This window comes from Nesoenas mayeri (assembly GCF_963082525.1).
Source record: "Nesoenas mayeri genome assembly, chromosome: 4".
Classification (NCBI taxonomy): domain Eukaryota; kingdom Metazoa; phylum Chordata; class Aves; order Columbiformes; family Columbidae; genus Nesoenas; species Nesoenas mayeri.
The window spans coordinates 44845985-44868694 of record NC_137540.1 but is presented as its reverse complement, the minus strand read 5'-3'; the positions used below and the strand labels follow the sequence as shown (position 1 = coordinate 44868694).

Sequence of the window (22710 nt, the reverse complement as noted above, 5' to 3'; positions counted from 1 at the left end):
GAAAAGAGGTGGAAGCTATAGAGCTGCAAAGAAAGAATGTGTCTTAAAATTAATATTAAAAACTTAAGGGGGAAGAAATAGTTTTAGAAAACAGGTATTTGGCTTTCTGTTTCACGTGTGCCTTGCTTAAAATGCTTTCCTCCATTTGTTGTTCATTTATATGTCAAGTTTTATTTAAAAATATACTTACACTGAAATTAGTGATGTAGTTAAAGAACAAACAAAACAAATTGCACAAAATAATAGACTATTAATTTCCAGTGGAGTATTTTATTGTTTTTGTTATTTAGCATATGTCTTGATATTATATCTATAATGCTACATGAATTTGTACATTGATTTTCGTAGATTCTATTGGCTGCAGTTAAATTTGTTGTATGAGCATCTACTGGCTATTTCTATAATACCTGGAAAATGAAGCTATTTCCCTATAAAGCCACAGAGAGTGGCTGCTTATTTGCATTTACACTTTTTTCTCTTTAGCTTTAACTTCATGTTGGTAGAGTGATAGTAGCAATTTCTAGTCTTTAATTAAATGTTTCTTTTTGTATTTCAGGAGGTGATCCCTTGGGACAGTTTGCTATCGAAAATATACAGAATGAATGGAAGGTCTATGTCAAAAAGCCTCTGGACAGAGAAGAAAAGGATAATTACCTTCTAAATATTACAGCTACTGATGGGACCTTTGCAACTAAGGCTGTGGTGGAGGTTAAAGTCCTTGATGCTAATGATAATAGCCCTGTTTGCGAAAAGGTAGGCACAATCTTGTATCTTCTGTCTCCAGCTGCTTCCATACATAAAATGTAAACTTTCCCTGAAATTGCTTCTCAGGAGACTGACAAATAGCTATTCCTTTTAAGTTGGTAACAGAAACTTGGGCTGTTGCAATAGAATGCTGTCAAAGAGAAGTTATTTCATGGACAAGTTTCTTAAGTAAAATCCAAAGAAAATTCTATGATGTAATTTTAACACTTTGTGGATATTTTAAGAGTATGAGGAGAATTGTACATTTCTTTTGTGTTAATGCATAGTTCTCCAAATGGAATTGTTTCAGGCTGCAGCCATTAGAGTTCATGTGCTCTATTTTCTGAAGGAAGCCAAGTCTTGAAGAAGGTCGCATACCATCACTTAGTTGGTGTATTTGTGCATTTCCTGTGATAAGATTTGAGTTCTTAGCCATGCAGTGATACTCAAGACTTCCTGTTCCTGCAGTATTAATTTCCTATCTGAATATAATTTAATAAATGTGAGGTAATTAATTAGAAAATCATGCATACTTTTCATTTTCAGGTATTTCATCCTCTGGTTCACTTCATATGTTACCAAACATTCAAACAAGATATTATCTCATCTATCCTTCCTTCTTCCCCTCCCCTTTCCAAGCTGTACTTACTTCATATGTCTAGTCTTTCAATGTAACTTTAAAATCTTGCAGGCTTTATACACTGATTCTGTTCCTGAGGACGCCCTTCCTGGCAAACTGATAATGCAGGTATCTGCCACAGATGCAGATATTCGTTCCAATGCAGAAATTACTTATACACTGCATGGCACAGGAGCAGAAAAATTCAGGCTCACTCCCGACACAGGTAATAATGCTTTACACATTATACAAAATTCCAGCCATCACCTTGTTTTATAAAATGTTTTATTATTACATTAAGACATACATAAATGTGACCACTTTAAGCTTTCCATTAAGGGTTAGTTTATTGTATAACTGTTTAAAATGTGAGTTTCTACTTCACAAATACTAGTAATATTTTAAATAGAAGTCAGGGAAAAGTCAAGTATTTTAATGTATGAGGAGCTAAAGAGTAAATAGGGTACTTAGCCCAAAGCTAGAAACATCCATGCTGAAGTGACTGGAGTAAAAGTATGCGGTAAATTTTGCACTTTTTATATTCATTGTAGTAGTAACAATAATGGTTTATAAACTGAAAATGTCTTCTTTCAGCTTTTCTTTGCCATCATTTGGTTTGGCTTATTAACTGGGATGAGGTTAGATGGAGCAACAAATTTCCTTTCCATAGTAAACACCAAAAGTGCCTCCAGTTTTACTAGAAGCATTATATACAATGAGATGAAATTTTAACTTGTTTGACTTTGGTTTTCGTGGCATTCATGTCTTCTGGATTATAATATAGGCCAAAACTGATGCCCAAATCTTGTTTTTTGCAGGCTGTAGTAGACAAGCAGTAGGAAGAGAGTAGTAAACAATGTAGAAAAAATTAAATACAATAAATACAAAGATATAGTGGGAATGTGAAGAAGGAGATTAGGATACTTCAGCGGCAAAATGAATAGGAAGGATCTTCATGGGTTTTTTTGACTTTGAATGTCACCTGTGTGCTGTGCTAGCATGTCGTTACATAAATTCAGATTTAGTAGGGCTAGAATACTCATAAACAATAATTCAGAATACTGTTCTTAAGTGGTTAAGAGAAGGCCAAAACTGATACACTTTATGCCTGTCATAGTGTTTTCTGTCATGGTGGAAAAAAATTATATGCTAGACTTCTCTGTAGTAGCAAGTTATATTTGATAGCTTGGATAGTTCTGTTTATTAATTGAATGTTAGAGGAGGAGAATCAGCTCAATAGCTGTAGAAGGAACACGACTAAATAGCTCAGGAAGACTATATGTAGATTTTATCTTGCATTTTGTTAAAGGCAAGAGTTCTAATATTTTAATTTTCTTTACATAAAAGCACAGATTCCTGCATGTATACACATTCTCTTTCTGCAGAGTCAGGTAGTCTTTAGCTAATTTCATAGGCATTTGAAAAAAAAAGGGAAAAGATTTTAGTATTTAATCTTTTAAAGCAGAAAAGGCAGACCACTGACACGCTTTACCCAAAGTGGAGCTCATTAGTGCAGTACAGCTGTTGACTTAGCCACTGATGAAATTATCCTCATAAAGAAAATGGTTTAGTTTTTCTGAGTACAAAAATTTTAGAGGAAAACACATGAGAGATACTTAAGTCTTGCAACTCACATCAACTTATGCGTGTTATTCTTTTTGTAGGTGAACTGAAAACATCAATGCCACTTGATCGTGAGCAGCAAGCAGTCTATTATCTACTAGTGAAAGCCACAGATGGAGGAGGAAGGTTCTGCCAAGCGAATATTATTCTTACTCTGGAAGATGTGAATGATAATGCCCCAGAGTTCACAGCTGATCCTTACTCCATTACAGTATTTGAAAATACAGAGCCCAAAACCCTTTTGACAAGAGTACAGGCAACAGATGCAGATGCAGGTATGCATTCTTTGACCAATACTTTTGTCACATTCTCAAAGTTACAGTAATGTTTACTTAGTCTTATCCTGAGAGGTGTTAAGTCTGTCAGTGGAACTGACAGGTGTTCAGTACCTCTCAGGATTAGACTCCTGAAAGATAAATCATGTAACACCTGACTTCCATGTGTGAGTAGTGTGGAAAACATCCCTTTTGTGTCTCTGCAAAAGAGATGAGGGAAGAGACAGACAAAATGTTGGATATTTTTAGTGTGATAAGCTGTTAATATTATTATGGGTTATGTCCATCCTTTAAAGTAAAAGTGTAAGTAAAAGCAATATCAAGCCATGTCTGTTCATGTAAATGTGCATGCATAGATTTTTGAATGTGTGCTTCCCAGGATAACCATTGCTGATCATACCATTAAGAGAACCCTGGTTGATTGTAGCTTTCTGTATTTGCTCCCCTGTGAAGACTTTTGCTACCTCTTTATCTTCGCTGTTTGGTTACAAGTATTTAAGCCAACATGGACTGAAAATGACATTAGAAAGAGTTTGTTCTTAGGCTTTTTTGTAAGGAATACAACAGCATAAGGTCTTTTTAAAGGTATATGCTTTCCATTTATCATCGATTAATTAATCAAATAATATTAATTAATAGTTGCCACAGTGGTGTGAAACAACCAGCCTGCTTTGTGCTGTGGTAAAGCTAGATTGCTGAACTGGAAGGTAACAGACAGATGTTCTCACACTTTACTAGTCTTTGAGGCTCAGAAGGAGCAAGATGCTTGGCCCGAAAACCTATGGGGTTTTTGTTGTGTGTTGTTTGGTTTGGGTTTTTTGTTGTTTTTTGTTTGGTTGGTTTTGTTTTTGTTTTGTTGTGGCTTTGCTTTGTTTGTTGTGGTTTGGGTTTTTTTTTTTTTTAAATACATAAATGTTGCCAGAAATTATGTTCCTATTAATTCTGGGACATGGCTCTTAAATAAACTTACTGGGATTGAGTCTAGTTATTCGATGCAGCCTAACTCTCCCATATACTCCCGTGTTATTTATAAGCCTGCTAAGCAGATGCTGTTGTTCTAAAGTTAAAATTAGATTTATGTTACTAATTTCATATTAGCTAGTACTGTGACTGAAGCCGAACCATGCTTCATGGTTTTTGTGTGGCAGAAAATCAGTGCAGTGAAGTGTTAGCTTAATTTTTTAATCAGTTTACATGTTTTGGAAATCATTCTGCTCTTCACAAGAACCTTTAACTCTTGCTGAAATTAACTTTAACATGGATGATAATATTTAGCATGTGTGTTTTATTTTTATAGCTATCAGATCTGTTATTATGTTGGTGTATTTTAATGGGTGATTCATACTCTGTAATTGTTTTCAAAATGCAGGGATAAACCGTAAAATCCATTATTCACTGGTGAACTCTGCAGAGGGCCAGTTCTCTATTGATGAATTTTCTGGAATAATTCGGTTGGAGAAGCCTTTGGATCGGGAACTACAAGCTGTGTACACTCTAACTTTGAAGGCTACAGATGAAGGTTTACCTAGAAGACTGTCTTCAACAAGTAGTCTTATAGTTTCTGTTTTGGATATAAATGATAATCCACCTGTATTTGAGCATAGGGAGTATAGTGCAAGTGTATCAGAGGACGTTTTGGTTGGAACTGAAGTTCTCCAGATCTATGCTGCAAGCAGGGACATTGAAGCCAATGCTGAAATCACATACTCAATAGTCAGTGGGAATGAACATGGAAAATTCAGCATCGATTCAACAACAGGTAACAGAAAACAACTATGAATATCCTTTAGGCTAACCAAGCACAGTGCCATACTGTGTTATACAGTAATTCAGCCAAATAGGTTATGTATAATATGTGTGCTTCATCCTGGATGCAAAGCCAGTGGTACTGTCCACCCATTGTGCCAGCATGCTTACTAGAGGAGTGCAGTACAATGCAAAACAGGGACTTTATTGCTGCTATTTATTGTTACTTGGGTTAGATTCATTGAGCTGGCAAGAGTAAGGGTTTCCTAGATGGAATATTCCCCACCTAGGGGCAGAGGGAGTAGAAAGACAAAGTTCTGTAATGATAGAACCATAATAGTCTTTTCACAAAAGCTATATAATTAGAATGAGCGGCCAGACTTAGTAAAAGAAAGGTCAGAAATTCAGTTGATTGGAAAAAATAGTAATTGGTCCACAAAGACAACAATTATAGAGGAGTTTGATATGGCATTAAAGGGAGATTGGAATATTTTCTTCAGTCATATATCCAGCATGACAGTGGAGATTTTAGGCTTACGTGTTAGTCAGATTTAGTCTCAGGAAACGTTTAGGTTCTGTGGAGAACTTTTCCCTATTAATGACAATTCTTTGTTAAAAATCAATATACACCTCAATTCTAGTTTTGTTTTCTTATATAGTTCTTTTTCTAGAGTTAATTTTTAGTTACACTTGTTGTTTTTAAATAAGTTTTCTACCGAAAAGTTAATAGTAGTTAATTATACCAGCGTAATTTAAATTATAATTCTTCCAGCTGCTTTTTCCAGTGTGCACACTGATACTATGATGTAGAAGTAGTTTACCAGTTCAGTTTCTTCACATATTTGAAAGAAGGAAATTTGTTCCACTTTTCCAGCAGCAAATCAGCATCTATGTTATGGACTACACTATCTTAACTATCCAGTTAAAAACTCACACTTTAACTCTGATATTCTATAAATCAAAATTCATGGTCAGACTTTTCTGTCACTACCTCTGCATACTCCATGCCTGACATTAATGGTGGTTGCAAGGAAAGTCAAGTTAATGGTCATTTCATATTTTTTGTTAATTTTAATTGAAAATTTTTAATTTTTTTTTTTTTTTTTTAATTAAAAAAAATGTGAGCCAGGTGGTTTTAAATTGTGAATCCCTTGTGGTAATGGCAGGAACTTCTCATCTTTTTACCTATATGTGTAAAGCCTGATCATTTCACTGTGTAGCTCCAACTTTTTATGGTGATAAATCAAGCCCTGAAGAAGCTGAGTATTTGTCAGACCAAAACCAAGAGTTGTGATGTATAATACTATGAGTAATAGCAGAGTTTGTGTGAGGTTTTTGTTTTTTTCCTTCCCTAGGAGCCATTTTTATAATTGAGAGCTTGGATTATGAAAGTTCTCATGAGTACTACTTGACAGTGGAAGCCACAGATGGAGGCACACCTTCCTTAAGTGACGTTGTAACAGTGAACATTAATGTAACAGATATCAATGACAATACTCCAGTGTTCAGCCAAGACACATACACTGCAGTAATCAGTGAAGATGCTATACTTGAACAATCTGTCATTACAGTACGTATTGTTTTTTTTTCCTTTGAAATACCCTGTGACGACAAACATGATTTTTAGTCTTGAAGCAATACATACTGATTTGAAGATGAACATGAATGAATAGATAAGTTTGCCACTGAGTGAACTCAGAATTTATTTTGAAAAAGTTTCAGAACCAGGGACTTGAGATGCTATGGGAAAGCAGATGATATTTTATGATATATTTGTGTTCTCCTTGTAAGAACATGACTTAATTTTCAGAAGAAATTCAGGGAAGTAAGTGATGTTGGTGTGTTCTGTTCAGATGGCATTTCTCCTGTGAACTGTGAAGTGTGTTAGACCAAAACAGTTTTGCTCATCGTCAGGATGAGTTTATCTGAAAGATGATAAAGTCAATTTTAACCTGTTTTAAATGAGACTGTAATTTCCCTTAGGTTATGGCAGATGATGCTGATGGACCTTCAAACAACTGCATTCACTACACAATTATAGATGGCAATCAGGGAAATCCTTTTACAATTGACCCTACTAGGGGTGAAATAAAAGTGACTAAACTTCTAGACAGAGAAAAGGTAAGTTTTTTATGCTTTTTGAGCAGTTTGGATTAATTTAGCTGTACTTAATCGATGACCACTATGTTTTGGATTATATTTGTAAATTGCCATTTCAAGTATTCCCAAATTAAGACAACTATAACAAAATGAAAGCATCTATTTATGTCCATGCTTTTTGGGGAGGGGGCATCTGTGGCAGGAAGAGAAGGGATTAAATGTATGAAAGCAAGTTTTATTAGGGGGTGGCAATAAAATATTTCTTCCTTAAAAGGAAAGCTGAGTTTGTTATTCTCTGTTCCTCAGTGGATGTTTGAATTTTTTTTTATTATTTCTTAGATTTCAGGATATACCTTGACAGTTCAAGCTTCAGACAATGGAAACCCACCTAGGCTTAACACAACCACAGTTAATATTGATGTTTCTGATGTAAATGACAATCCTCCAGTATTCTCAAAAGGAAACTATAGTGTTATCATCCAGGTAAATACAGATAGTGAAGTAATCAAATCAGTAATATTATAGGAGTGTTAATTTGTGACTTTTCAAATTCTGCAAGTTATGCTAAATCTAATGCTTCAACTTTTCTGTATTTTTAATTTATTTAAGGCTATCAGTGAGACTGCTTATCTGAATAAGTGTTAAGGGTTACAAAACTCATATTGTGCAGTCTGTTTAGAAACTTATATTGCAAGTTGAGTATGTTCTTTTTTTTTGTGTACTTCATGTGTGTATGTGTATATACATAATATATTGCATTTATGTTTATAACATTCTTAGCATCATACAGATCAGTGAAAATACATAATAATTTTGCTGTTTCTTTTTAATCTTAGAGTTACTGCTTTGAAAGAGATACTTTAGGTATCTGTGACTGTGAAGCAAGTGTTGTGCACTCTGGCACATAGTTCAAGAGTTAAATTCTATTGGCCTCCTGTGGGATCAGAAGTAGTTAAAACAGGAGTAGTATTTCATATTGCTACATACCAATCCTTTGACTTATTTTGCACCTTAGAATGGTAGTAGTGGGTCAGATTCTCAAATGGCTGGCATGCACTTGCCTGATTGAGAGGAGTCTCTGTTGAAGCAAAGATGGCAGAGGCAGCAGCTGTACTTCTTGTCTTCCCAAATCCAATAGAGAATAAATGGAAGGGAACAAAGGAATTGCCATAAAACCTTTATACTGGTAGCATGAGTGAGCTCAGTCCCTTGGGTCCTTTTGCTGTTGCTGGTGCCTGACCTTGTACAATAGATAAGTGGGGATCAGGCAATGTTATTTGATGCACTGTACCATCCTAACACACCCCCTCTGTTTGAGACCGTGTACTTGATTTGTAAAGGGAGCTTTCCAAAAGAGGACAAAGTGATTCATTGCTACCTAACATTTACAGAGTATGCAAGTAAAATGTCCTGGATCTTACTTTTCCTTTTAAAAGCGACAGATACGTACATTTGTGTGCCATCAAAGCTATTTTGTTTTCCCCAGTTACAGCCTTTCTTGAACTGAATGTTAATTAATGTATCCCCTAAAACTACAGACTATATCCAATGTGTGTAATGTTTCCCTTACTCAATTAAAAAGGAAGACCTTGTGTTTTATAGTTCATTCATATCAGTCTCTCCTAGTATGAAGGTAGCAGAGAAGAAGCTGGAGGAGTTGCCCAAGAATGCTGGTGTGCATTTCCTGATATATTTGAGATGGACATACTTGGACACAGTTGGAAATGTGCTTAGCTGTTACAAAAATCAAATTACTTTGAATATCCAGATGTAAATATTTGTATTTTAAAATGATGGTCCTTGTCTGTTTTGCTGAAAGGGGAAAAAAGCTTCAGCTGCAATATCTGATAATTAACCTGACTTACTCTCTCGAAAACAAAGAGTATGCTTGTTATTAGGAGGTTTCGCAACTGTCAAAGAATAGCATTTTGTTATTGTTGTACTTCACAGTAATGCTTCTACTTTTTATTGCATTTAAAGTATGTATAGATATTAAAAATCTGGTAAATACAATATAGCACAAATATTCTGGAAAAGGTATTAGAAGTGCTAGATAAGGTTGTGTGTGTGTATCAGGTACATGATAAACCAAAATATGTAAAGTGTCTGTGGAACCTCAGGCATCCTATGTGATGCAAACTTGAAGAGATTCTATCATGCAAATTTTAAAATGTGGATTCTGTATGTAGCAGCCATAACTGTAGTCAGAACGCTAATTAGGGATTCAAGGGCTAAGGTGGAGGAGTGTGTGTTTCTAGTCCTCCCAACAAAGGCATTAGATTATTCTCAACAAGTGTTTTAGCTAAATTTGAAATCTTTGACTTGGTAATTAATCTACAGTAATCGTAATTCAGACCAAAAGTGAAAAATGTAAAGTTTCAATCCTGAGCTGCTTTTAAAGTGGTAAAACAAAGTTTAAAACCTCCAAGGTTTAAAAATGTACTGCTTTCTCCCTTTGCTATTTTCATTGTTGTTCTCAGAAGGTAGTATTTTTTCCTTAAATAATTTTGTCATTCTGATTTCTCTTATACTGATTAACTGGTTGGACAGTAATTTGATGTTTGTTTGTTTTTCTGTTGTGAAAAAAAATCAGCATCAGGCTATATCCTCAATTATAGTAAAACAAATGCAATTGTATTACGCATTTACAGGAAAATAAGCCTATTGGATTTAGCGTGCTACAGCTTGTGGTGACAGACAAGGATTCTTCTCACAATGGCCCTCCTTTTCTCTTCACCATCCTGAGTGGAAATGAAGAGAACACTTTTCAGATTAACCAGCAGGGAGTACTGACAACAACTGCCGCTCTCAATCGCAAAGTGAGAGATCACTATTTACTTCATGTTAAGGTACGATGCACTGGCTCTAGGTCTTTTGTGTTATAAGTATTTAGTTAACTTGTCCCACTCATGCCCAGTTCACCACTTTTTCCTGCCTACACCTTTTCTTTCTGTTACAAGATCCTGACATGCCAAGTAGTCATCTGAGGCATGTCCCTTGTAGTAACATCTTCAGAGACAAAGTCTGCTGGTTTAAATGGAAATCCACGCAGCTGTAACAATAAGCTTAATTAAACTCACAATGAGGGTAAGGTGTGAGTGGTCTTGAGAAGTCCTTTGCTTTTCATGTGGGATGCTGGAAAAGCCAGCAGGGACAGGTCCCTTGAGCCACCTACTGTTGACTGCAGGCTTCCTTTAGCCACTGTCTCTTTGACCCTTGAAGCTGTGAGCTGGACTACACTGATCCAATGGAAACAGGGATATTTAAAGTTGCACATCATGGCAGTACTGAAATATTTTTCTATAGTGCCACATTCTTTTACCATTGAAACAATTAGCAATTGAAAGCATCTTTTTAAAGTACAGAAAACCAGGTCAGTGGACCTTTGTTGTAGCATTGAAAGTTGCAGCACAGCACTTGCAGTGGAAAACACAGCATAAAACTTAAAAATTACTTTGAATGCTATCATATATGCCTATGTTTGCCATTGTTCTGAAAAAAAAAGCAAAAAAAAAAAAAAACCACACACACACAAAAACCAACAACCAAAACAAACCAAAAAGGCAGACCATATCAAAAAATCCGGGTTACAAGAACATAGCTAAGTTCTCTAAAATACTTTTTTGTAACCAGATGTAAAAAAAGTTTAAGCCCATTTTTTTTAATCTTATCCAATCCTTTTTAATTCAGTTATAAATTAAGCAGCTGGGAACTGGGAACTTGAAGTCAGTAGGCTAAAAATAGCTGGCTTTAGTTCTTAAACTTCATTTCCAGATTTGTGTTTTGAGAAAAAATCTTGCCTTTACTTTTACATGAGGAATTTATTTCAATCTCTAATTGTTCTCATATGTAATATTGCAGACAATTTCTGGGTAAACATGCACTTGCAGAGCTTTAGAGCAGTACTGTCTGCGTGAGTGTATATTGAATTCTGTCCACATTAGGATAATAATCATGGTGTATTTACATAAAGGCTATCTTTCTTCTTTGGAGAAGGAAAAAAAAAATCCCACAGGTATTGTCATTTGCTGGTGTAGTCACTAAAGCATGTTATCAGGAGCCATCAGTATGAGAACCAGTATAGATAAAGCTTCCATTTAAATGTAGTTCAGTTTAGTGCTTAAGGACTGAGATGAGGAAAGGGGCAGGGAGGTATATCATTTCTCTGTTAGCCATTTTTTTCTCAGTAGTGATCTGCTAATGACAATCAGTGTAATACAAGGTTCCAATGTTTCATTTTATACTTTCTCTAAGCAGTAACTAATTTCTATTTATTTTGCTTCTAAAACATATTCCTATGAATGTGTGCACAGGAGATTCTCTGTTCTGTGTAGACTGTTCCACTGTCTTTGTCAAATTTCATGATTTAGCTGCACCTTTGGCCCTTCCTGTCATGCCTGCCTTTTCTTAAGTATGGGGTGCCTACTTGACACCTTCCTCTGGGTGGAATCATGCAATTCTTTCATTTCCAAGCCACTTGCCAGGCTGTAGGATGCTTGTAAACAGCCTCTCAGTATGTCAGCCATCTTCTCTTCGGCAAGAGCACTTTAAAAGTGCCTTTTTTCTAGGGAATGAATAAGGGCTCTTTTAATGGCATCCAGGAGCTAAACAAGTGTCTTAAATCAAATGTACTCATTTAGAACAAAGGTTTCTCATAGATTGGCAACCATTAAAGCAGACTATACTAATGTGCATTTTTGGGATGCTGTACTACCCAATCTCAGTATTTTGGACCTGTGTAATCCCTTGATTTACAAGTTCTCTGCTTGGATTCTGGAAATATGTCTTTTCATTGCCATTTTTCATATTATACTATGATAACATTTTTAAATAGACACAGTGCTATAATTTGCTATTATTCTCTCCTTAGTGAGTCACTGTACATGAGCATGAAGGCATCTAAGACTAAAACTAGCATTTCCATATCACAAGACTTCAGTTTCAATGATACACACAAAAATAGATACATGACTTTTGTGGAAAAACATTCTTCCCCTGTTCATTTAAAAGAATTATTTTTCAAAGATAGTAGCAAGGCACCTTCTCAAATTTACACCATCTTTAATTTCTGCACTTTCATCTTGCAGCTCACAACTTAATGGCTCTGTATGATCTCTTGATACTTGTTTTTGTGTTTTAACTGACCTCCACTGGCATGCTTTTCAGTATTGACAACTTTCACCTTAGTTGCTTTCTGAAATGATTGTTGAGGCGGAGGTTTTCCTATGTTACAAGCATACTTTAATTGGAAAAAAATAAAAAACACAGACCACAAAGAACCCCTCCCATACACACTGCACACACTCGCTACCACCAAAAAATTTCACTTCACATGAGCCTTTCCTCTACCTTACTTTTGTGGCTTTGATAGAAATAAGGATTATTTTTTTTTTCCCCAACAGCCACCTACATGTGCATGCCACTCACATTTGCCTTCCCTCTCTCCAAAGGAAACAGATTACCCATTAACAAATGTCTCACAGCATTAGTGTGTGAAATCTTAAGCTATGAGTCATACAGTCCTTTGTGCCACACTCTGAAGTCTTTAGTTTAAAACCACAGCAGATTTAAAAATATCTGCACTATTGAAAAATCATTTCTCCTGGGGCTCTTCTTTCCTACTTGCTGTCCATTTGTTATAATTTGCTTGCCTGTTTGTTTTGAGCCCTTTCTTGTTTCCCTTGGGCATTTCTCTTGTAGCTGAACTGCCTGCGCCTTTTCTTGTTTCCAGGCAGAAATCTAGGCAAAACAGAACTTTGCCAACTTGAACACTTCTCTCCTTCTAGTTTGGGTAACTACAGGGCAAGTTTCTGGCCATGCCTGTCTTAATAGATGAAGACATGGTTCTGCCTTTCAAAAATGCTACGATTCTGTGTACATCCACAGATAGTCTTGTGCCTGGAGTTTTTCCTCTTTTGCTTAAATTTGTATGAAAAATCAAAAGCAGCTTCTCTGCATAGATCTTTGGAGTGTACCAACTACCTGTAGTCATTGCAAAATTACTGTAAAATGATTTGAACAATGCAGTATGTGATTTACCTTTGGAGCCTTTTGTATCCCCTCTGTCCTTTCTTATCTCTCCAATTTTTTTTTGCACTGAAAAAGCTCTGGGAAAAAAAGTAGATGGAAAGCAAGAGCTGCAAAAGAGAAAGAAAGAGAACTGAAGAGAATGCTCTTTTCTCAGTTTTCTACTGGGTTTTTTTGTCCACTCTTCATACAACAACAGTGTATGGTTTTATCAAAAAGGGTGGAGGATAGGGGATGCAATGTTCAAAGAGGGTACAAAATTGAATTAAGTTGATTCTGTTAAAGATAATTACTTTGATTGTCTGAAACAAATAGCACTACATGTAGGATTTTTTCCTCCATGATCACAAATCATGGAAGACAACATAACTAATTTTAACTTTCTCCATGTATTCTTTTCCCTTTGAAGTACTGTTTGACATACTGCATTTAGATTGTCTTCCAAGGCCACCTGCTAATAACTGTGGTGAAGCACGTTGTACATTTCTAGTGAATGAGTCATTTCAAGTTTGTAATTTGTTACTGTGCTTAAAAAAAAAAGCTTCAAGCACCATCTGCTGTCTGAAATCAGCTATTGTGCATTTCCTCTGTATTTGCTAGCAGTGTTAGTAGCTTCCTGGAATTTCCAGGTGTTAAGAGCACTGTAGCCTTTTAATCTTCAAAGAAGCGAAAACATGTTTGTGTGTGCCTGCTTATATAAGCTTTTTAAATTTTCAATATTAACTTTTATGTCATGACCTATGTTATGAAATTTTCATAAAGCATATTCCTGTAGTAACTTTTTTTTTGTAGAAAAATGTAACTCTACTGTATACAGTACAAATTTGTACAGCAGAATTTGAGATAAAGCAAAAATATAACTCTATCCTCATCTTCCTTTAGGCGACAGATAATGGAAAACCACCGTTGTCATCTTTGACTTACATTGACATTAGAGTTATTGAGGAAAGCATTTATTCTCCAGCAATTCTGCCTCTAGAAATCTTTATCACAGCCTTTGGGGAAGAATATTCAGGTGGTGTCATTGGAAAAATTCATGCAACCGATCAAGATGTTTATGATACTTTGACATACAGTCTGGACCCCAAAATGGAATCCTTGTTCTCTGTTTCCAGTACTGGTGGCAAACTAATAGCACATAAAAGGTTAGATGTAGGACAGTACCTCCTAAATGTCACTGTTACAGATGGAAAATTTACAACTGCAGCTGATATTACTGTACACATCAGACAAATCACACAAGAGTTGCTAAACCACAGTATTGCAATACGCTTTGCAAATCTTGCCCCTGAAGAATTCATTGGTGATTACTGGCGCAATTTCCAGAGAGCTTTAAGAAACATCTTGGGCGTGAGGAGAAATGACATCCAGATTGTTAGTTTGCAGCCTTCAGATCCTCCTTCAAACCTGGATGTCCTCCTGAATATTGAAAAGTCTGGTAGCTTTCAGCACCCAATGAGAATCTTGCTCCACAAGATAAACTCTTCTGTGCCTGATCTAGAGGAGATTTTAGGTGTCCGGATAATCGATGTTTTCCATAAGCTTTGCGCTGGCCTAGATTGTCCTTTGAAATTTTGTGAAGAAAAAGTAACAGTGGATGAGAACATCATGTCAACCCACAGCACAGCCAGGTTGAGTTTTGTCACTCCTCGTCATCACAGAACAGCAGTTTGTCTTTGTAAAGGTAAGAAAAGCAGTAAGGGAAATGGGATCCTTGACAAGTTTGTTCTGGTTTTGAACAGCCGTAATCCACAGGGGAAAATTTGTATTACAAGACAAGATTAAGAACGTCCTGTAACCCTTACTGCAACATTTGCCTAATTTTATTCAGAGTAAGGAGTAATTCTTTCTTTTCGCATTACCTCATTTTAAGAGTTTACATAATGTAAGCTCATGGTAGGGGATTATTTTATACTTACATCATCATTTTCCATTTTTTGAAAGAAGTTCCTTTTTTTAGTTGCCTGTTCTAAATTGCCAGACATTTTCAGTTTTGTATGCATGAAAGTAAGTGCATGAAGGTAAGTACCTGAAGATCTTCCTGGTTTCTGCTCAGAGGAGTAGCCCACACATCTTCCAAATTTGTCTGGAAATGACAGGGTGAACTGGGAAATGAATACTGATTAAGATACATATAAGTATACAGATTTACAACAAAAGATTTATTTGTCTTTATCTCTGAGGAAAACAACATTGCTTTTTAAAATCATGACAATGTTGGCGGAAGAACTTGCACATCTTAAGTAAATATTTAAAGCCCATTCCTTTTCTGTCTCAAATACAGACACACTCTTCTCCTGCTCTCCCCAACCCACGCTGTTCATGTGTAGTATGTACACGTGTTTTGTGGTGTATGACAGTAATGGTAAACCTTAAACCACCACACCACCAGTTTCCAAATTCTACCAGTTGAATTGTTTGAGTAATCAAACTAACTATGAATATCAGCCACTATAAATGGCATTTGTCTAGTCTGTGTTTGTGCCGGTCATGTCCTGTAACTGTTACTTAACTTTCTTGTCTGAGAGTTAGGAATGTAATTTGGGTTGCTTTCAGCTACTGAAGTATCTCTTTTCACAGAATATCATTACCACCAACAGAAGCGAAATAACGTATTTCGTTTTACAGAAGGGAAATGCCCCCTGGTGAATAATGTGTGTGAAGGAAACCCATGCCCTGAAGGTACCGAATGCTTAGGAGATCCGAAGGAAGGAAAATACACCTGTGTTTGCCAAGACAGCAAAACTGGACAGTGTCCTGGTAAGAAATTAGTTCTAAAAAAATCTCTGAAAAAAATCTTATTACTTTCCAAATATAAATTCAATTCCAACCCTGTATTAACACATTTTATGCTTTTCTACATTCCTAAGCATCAGCTGGCTCTGCTGCAACTTTCACTGGGAGCAGCTACGTGAAGTACCGTCTCATGGAAAATGAGAACAAAGAGGAAATGAAGCTGACAATGAGACTTAGAACTTACTCTGCTCATGCAGTTGTTATGTATGCTCGAGGAACAGACTACAGTATCTTAGAGGTATATTAAAATCTCCTAGTGCATATCTTCTCCTCTTCTCACCTGTGCCAAATTACAAGATTGAATTATAACATCTCTGTACAATTATTGTAACTGAGAATTGCCTTCAAGGCAGAGTGACAAATTTGTACAGTTTCTTTTAATATGTAAAATGAATTCATCTTCTTTAATGTATTAAAAATAAAATAAATGAATTATCTATTTTAAATAACAACTTTAAATTTAATTTGCTTATAATACTCATGAAGACTGTACTGAAAAAGTCACTTAAATCATAAGATGAAAGGTTTTGAAGTACTGCAATCTTTTGAGGATGATCTGTGACTTCTTTATGAGAGGAAAAAATGTACAAAGTATCCATTTTAATTAAAAGAAACTTATAGCATGAATCACAATCACTGTTACTGTTTGTAATACGGTGATATTAAGCTGCCTTTTATGAACACCACCATCATTTTGTCTCTCCAGTAACCATAAACTTTTATAGGTGTCAATATTTTATACTCTCTAAGTGTGCAGATCATTTGTTGATTTTGTGGCTTTCCTCTGTAGATTCACCATGGAAGGCTGCAATATAAATTTGATTGTGGCAGTGGACCTGGGATTGTCTCCGTTCAGAGCATTCAGATTAATGATGGCCAGTGGCATTCAGTATCTCTGGAAGTGGATGGAAATTATGCACGACTTGTTCTGGATAGGGTGCATACTGCATCTGGTACTGCTCCTGGCACACTTAGGACACTAAACCTAGATAATCATGTATTTTTTGGTGGTCATATTCGGCAGCAAGGTACAAGACATGGCAGAAGTCCTCAGGTTAGCAATGGTTTCAGAGGCTGTATGGATTCTGTTGTACTTAATGGACAAGAGCTGCCCCTAAACAGTAAGCCACGAAATTATGCACACATGGAAGAATCTGTAGATGTGACTCCTGGATGTTTACTGACTACCACAGAAGGTTGTTCAAGCAGCCCGTGTCAGAATGGAGGCATCTGCAATGCCCTGACAAATGGAGGTAAGCTGTGCTATATTCTTCTGCCATTAGTTTTCAGAACTGCTTTTCCGCTTCCCTGCTGTGAAGGACAAAACAACCTTGTGAATAATTCTTGATTTCCCAGGGAGCTGTAGAAGGCCAGTTGTTGAGCAAGTAGGAAGGCTGTGTCTGCCTGTCTTCTAGACTCAATTCTGTGGGGTATGAAGTAGACAAAGTCCATCAGACAAAGTGGGTGTTTAATCTTCAGTGTCAATACCAGAGGCACCCTCTTAACTGCCTGTTTTAAAATCTTCCTTTAAAAATTCTGAAATCATTGTGACAGGCTTGTGTTTTATGATAGAAATGGAAGTTACCCTTCAATCATACCCAAGAAAAACCATACTGTTAGACTTCCCTTCATCTTTCATTGAAAATATTTCTATTTCTTCCCATCCCCACTTGCTTCAAACAGGTAGGTGGGCAAGGATATATGTTAGCTTAAAACCAGTAAAGCCATGTGTGTCTTTCAAAAAGACTATATTTGATTTCAGGTTACTACTGCAAGTGTGGTCCTTTGTTTATGGGAACTTACTGCGATGTGAGTGTCAACCCATGTGCTTCCAACCCCTGCCTTTACGGTGGTACTTGCATCCCGGTCAGTGATGATTTTATCTGCCAATGCCGAGGACAGTACACAGGCCAAAGGTATGTTTGTATGGTTTACTGTACCAATTAACCCATTAAGGAATAGGATATAAAGATAACATTTTTTCTGTTTTATCTGTTTCCTACTTAAAGCTCAGACCTTGAAACTCACTGGGGTTAGTTGACGTAAATGCCAGCCCCTGTGTTACAGCCCTCAATAGCACACTATATACTTGCTTTATACTCCTGCTTTTTTTTTTGCTTTTGCAGGTGCCAACTGGGTCCATATTGCAAGGACAATCCTTGTAAAAATAGTGGCAAGTGTATTGACAGTTTGGATGGACCTGTTTGTGAGTGTGAAGCAGGCTTTCGTGGAGAAAGGTAAGTAGTGTTCCACATATATGGAGTTTTTAACGGTATCACTTAACAGTTCAAACTCGTCGAAATCTGAAATGTTGATAAAATAGCAAATTGCCTATGTATTAATACTGTGTATCAATACTGTGTATTAAACATATATAGAATCATTGAGAACAAGGAAACTACAACAGAGACTACTGATGTAAACTAACCATCATTTCTCTGCTCTGCTTCTGGTAGGTGCCTTACTGATGTGGATGAATGTGTAGAAAACCCATGTCTTAATGGTGCCCTTTGTGAGAATACTTATGGTTCCTATCACTGCAACTGTAGCCATGGATTTGGAGGAAAACACTGCACAGACATTGTTCTTAACAAATATGTGTCAACATCTTGGAACATTAGCTTAGCCGAAGTGATTGGGATTATTGTTTTCATCGCAGGAATATTCTTGTTAGTTGTGATTTTTGTTGTTTGCCGCAAAGTGATTAGTAGAAAGAAGAAGCACCAGCCAGAACCTGAAGACAAGCAACTGGGAACTACAACAGCTTTCTTGCAAAGACCTTATTTTGATGCAAAATTGAATAAGAACATCTATTCTGACATCCCACCACAGGTTCCTGTTCGTCCCATTTCATACACTCCAAGCATTCCAAGCGACTCCAGAAACAATCTTGACAGAAATTCTTTCGAGGGATCTGCTATCCCCGAGCACCCGGAGTTTAGTACTTTTAACCCGGATTCTGTACATGGTCACCGGAAAGCTGTGGCTGTTTGCAGCGTAGCACCAAATTTGCCACCTCCACCTCCCTCCAACTCTCCTTCAGACAGCGATTCAATACAGAAACCCAGCTGGGATTTTGACTATGACAGTAAGAAATGTTCTTATTTTATTACTTTTCTGTAAAAGGTGTGTGCTGCTACAATTTTAATATGAGTGCAAAGTCTCTTTCTGTGCCTGTTGAGGCTGAAAAAACATTGTGACTTTACTAGATTTTGAGTCTGATCAGGCTTCATGGTCTGTTAAGTGTTGTAAACATGTGTAGATCTACACCTTAAATTTTATTGACTCTTTAATTAGAATCTATTAGTCATCTCACTTAAAACTTTTTCTTTCAGCTAAAGTAGTAGATCTTGACCCCTGCCTTTCAAAAAAGCCTCTGGATGAAAAGAACTCCCATCCTTATAGTGCTAGAGAAAGCATGTCTGAGGTCCAGTCACTCAGCTCCTTCCAGTCTGAATCATGTGATGACAACGGTACGTAAAATACAATTGTTCTGTGCTGCTGCTTACATTCGTTCGTTCTGTCTGTGCATCTATATCTCTTGGTATCAATAGGACTTACAGATATCAAATATATATTAAATAAGAGGTTATTTAATATATATCTGTAATTACTTATGTTAATACCTGGATCTATTATTTTTTAAAAGTATTTTGCCTATCTTACACCTCATGTTAATTACTTAACCATAAAACTATATATAATCATTCTGCTGTTAGAATATTAACAGTGAAAATGCAGCACAAGGTGTTCAGAGCCTTGTGTTTGAAAGGTGTTAAAAGCGTGTTCAAATTTGAGAAGCTCTTCTAGGTAATCATTAGTTATCACCGTATACAAGAATACACTGAATTTTAAAAATGGCCTCTGCACAAATATAACTTTTGCTTTGACGTTCAGCTTTCAGTAAAGCTTTCTGGTGTTACAGTTTCATTTGTTTCCTTCTCTTTTTCTTGCTGCGACCTCAGCTCCCATATGGATCAGATCAGTTCTGAGTGAGAGCAGAGTTTAAGGGACTGCTTGTAAGTTTGATTACTTTAGTAATGAAGGAAGCTGCACAAAAAAGGAATTTTGTTATAGTAGAAGAATATATTTGGCTTTCACCATGATTAAAAAGAATTAATAGAAAAATTTCATACATTGAAAAACACCAATATAAAAATAAAAAAAATATTTTGCTCACAACACCAATCCATTAAAATGTAATCAACGTACATATTTTGGGGTTTTATTATTATTACTAATTGGAAGTATTTTACTTTTCCATTGTGATGACAGATGCTTTTACAGTTGGTATGAATGCATCTATGTATTCAGAAATATTGCAGACTGGACAAAGCCGCAGTCGTCTCATAACCTAATTTACCGTGTTAAGATGTTTTGACTCTATTCGAATTTCTGCTTTTATCTCTGAGTGGTAAAAAAAAAAATGAAATTCCTTTAGCTTAGGAATAAAGAACATTCTCCTTCTCAGTGGAGTGATTTGTTCTTAACAGCATGAAAAGAAATATCTGTGTTAATGATTGGTGAAAGTAAAATGGTATGCTTACAGTACTCATTTTATCAGTAGACCTGATATCAAATTTCAACCTTTTTCCTGTGCTTTTCTGTGTTGTGCAGTACATGTTGTTCTCCTCCCCATCTCATGTATTTTATCAGTTCTTATTTGTATTTCTCGTCATGTATTGATTACTCATTAATACATCATTTTAAAAGAAATAGCTGTAGCATTGTAGATATCGTTTCTTTGTTCATTTTTGGTAGATTCTGAATTTATTAGTTTGAAATGTAATCCCTGAGCCATGCAAACAAATTGCATGTGCTTACCTCATCCTACCCTGTAAGAGTAAATACTTCTTCCTTCCAAAAGTATCTTGGGAAAGGGAAGGGATAAAAAAATACATTCATTTTGGTTGGTTTTAAATAAGAATGTCACAACCTGAATTTGGTATTCCTACTGTGATACCACGGGTTGCACACAACTTAATCAGGTCAGCAGCCAAAGTTTTCAGTAGATATTTTTCATGTTCTAGCATTTCAGTTCATTTCAGTGAAAAATTGTTCCCTGGTCTTCCACGGCTAGGTGGAAGTGGGGCAGGAATGTAGTTTGCAGCCTAAAAGGGGAAGCCTAATGCAATAGTCCTTAATTCACCCAACATAAGCCTTTCAAAAAGCCTAGTTTATTGCTATCTGGATTAAGTATTGTTTTAAAAAACATTCCAGAAATTCTAACACAACTAGAGCAGCTTTGTGCTTGTGCAGAATTTGCTTCAGGAGTAGTTACAAGTACTTTTTCATGTTTATCAAGAATAAAAATCAGGTTGAGAGATGTATTTTACATATGATACGCAACTGCTTTCTAGATAGAAAGTAAATGTATATGTACACTAATAATTTTGCTTTATAAAATAGTAATGAACTGCAATTTACAGTGGTTTTTTGTATACTTATATGCTGTTTAAAGTGATACTAACTATAGGTTTGTTTTAATTTGCTCCTTTTATACCTTTTACAAGCTTCCATAGTGACTGTAATACACCTTGTCAATGCTGTTGTTGACTCGGTGGAAAAAGAAGGTATATACATGTTTTAATATTTATTTACTGCTTTGGCAGAATAATGCACGTTTGTCTTCTAGTAATGTAGTCCTAGCAGATGGGAGTTAGAAAGTATTATTTACTTGGTCTTTCTGATAAGAATATATTTATATATATTTATATTGTATATCTGTTCATATTTTCACATGTATGCTGTAGCTACTCTGTGGACAGGTTTCAAAGTGTGATTTCTTGGGGGCAGGGGAGTGGAAGTATCAGCAAAAAAAGATCTTGGTGCTTACTCTCTCCTGAAAATATTCACACTAAAGTTCCTAGCAGAACTGAGACAGCATCATAGACACAAAACGGCAGCCCCCACTTCCTTTTCTTCTTGCACCCACGTTTGTTGGCACCTTGTCCAGCTGAGCAGGACAGGAGCAGTCTGATGTCAGTACGTCCCCCGTCTTCAGATCAATCTGTCTCTTTAACAGAAAAAGTATGTGTCAGTTTAAGTAGGTGGTTACTACCCAACATTACATCAATATCTAAAAAGTATGTTTGAGCGTATATACACACACATATATATTTGTGTGTGGATATTTATGTATTTGGAAGTTAAAAAGAGATGAAGTAGACATTTCATTCCTGCTAACGGTTCAGAACTGACAACTCTGCAAAACACAAACTCTTTACAAAATAATAGGTGCCAGTGAGTCTATACAAATGCTAGCTGTTATTTTTAATTGGCTTAAAAATCCTTAAAGTTCCAGTAATATGCAAGTAATTCACTCCATGACCTTGAGTCTGCAGAGGTTACTTCTGAAATAATATCCACAGTTCATGTTTCTTACTTCTTAATACAGACTAGGAAACCTTACTTTTTTTTTAAAGTCTTACTTAAAACCGTTTTAAGAACATAAAATTAATTATAGTAGCTAAAGATTCTATTTGGTTTGTTATTGGAAGTACATCCTGTCTAATGTATGCAGACATGCAAAAAAAAAAGTAGACAAACACAAAGACTTCTAATTACATGAGAACATTTCATTAGTATGTACCTATAGACCATAGTCCTCAGTGCTAAAAATTGTAATGTGCAGTACTTATGAAAGGGAGAATTGTAAGACTAGAAGAGGCAAAATCTGTCAGGGAAAATATTTAACAACTTATTCAGATTTTCTCTTAGATTTTAATTGGTAGAAAGTAAAAATGATGCATGTAGTTCTCAAGTCAAAGTTGAAAGTAT

The 22710-nt window shown here is 36.0% G+C and overlaps 1 protein-coding gene across 1 annotated transcript in view; it reads left to right on the top strand.

The window, feature by feature from the left end:
- The window catches only part of FAT1 (FAT atypical cadherin 1), a gene marked incomplete at both ends in the record, with an annotated part of 102356 nt that overhangs the window by 76611 nt on the left and 3035 nt on the right, over positions 1 to 22710 (top strand). Inside the window, 16 exons of the mRNA XM_080343282.1 lie at positions 557 to 753; positions 1436 to 1589; positions 3028 to 3261; positions 4631 to 5020; positions 6363 to 6577; positions 6991 to 7128; positions 7447 to 7590; positions 9759 to 9956; positions 14017 to 14818; positions 15763 to 15894; positions 16011 to 16168; positions 16721 to 17183; positions 17693 to 17846; positions 18057 to 18167; positions 18387 to 19018; positions 19266 to 19403. Of these exons, the coding sequence (XP_080199408.1) occupies positions 557 to 753; positions 1436 to 1589; positions 3028 to 3261; positions 4631 to 5020; positions 6363 to 6577; positions 6991 to 7128; positions 7447 to 7590; positions 9759 to 9956; positions 14017 to 14818; positions 15763 to 15894; positions 16011 to 16168; positions 16721 to 17183; positions 17693 to 17846; positions 18057 to 18167; positions 18387 to 19018; positions 19266 to 19403 (4260 nt within the window). The remainder of the gene's footprint in view (positions 1 to 556; positions 754 to 1435; positions 1590 to 3027; positions 3262 to 4630; positions 5021 to 6362; positions 6578 to 6990; positions 7129 to 7446; positions 7591 to 9758; positions 9957 to 14016; positions 14819 to 15762; positions 15895 to 16010; positions 16169 to 16720; positions 17184 to 17692; positions 17847 to 18056; positions 18168 to 18386; positions 19019 to 19265; positions 19404 to 22710) is intronic.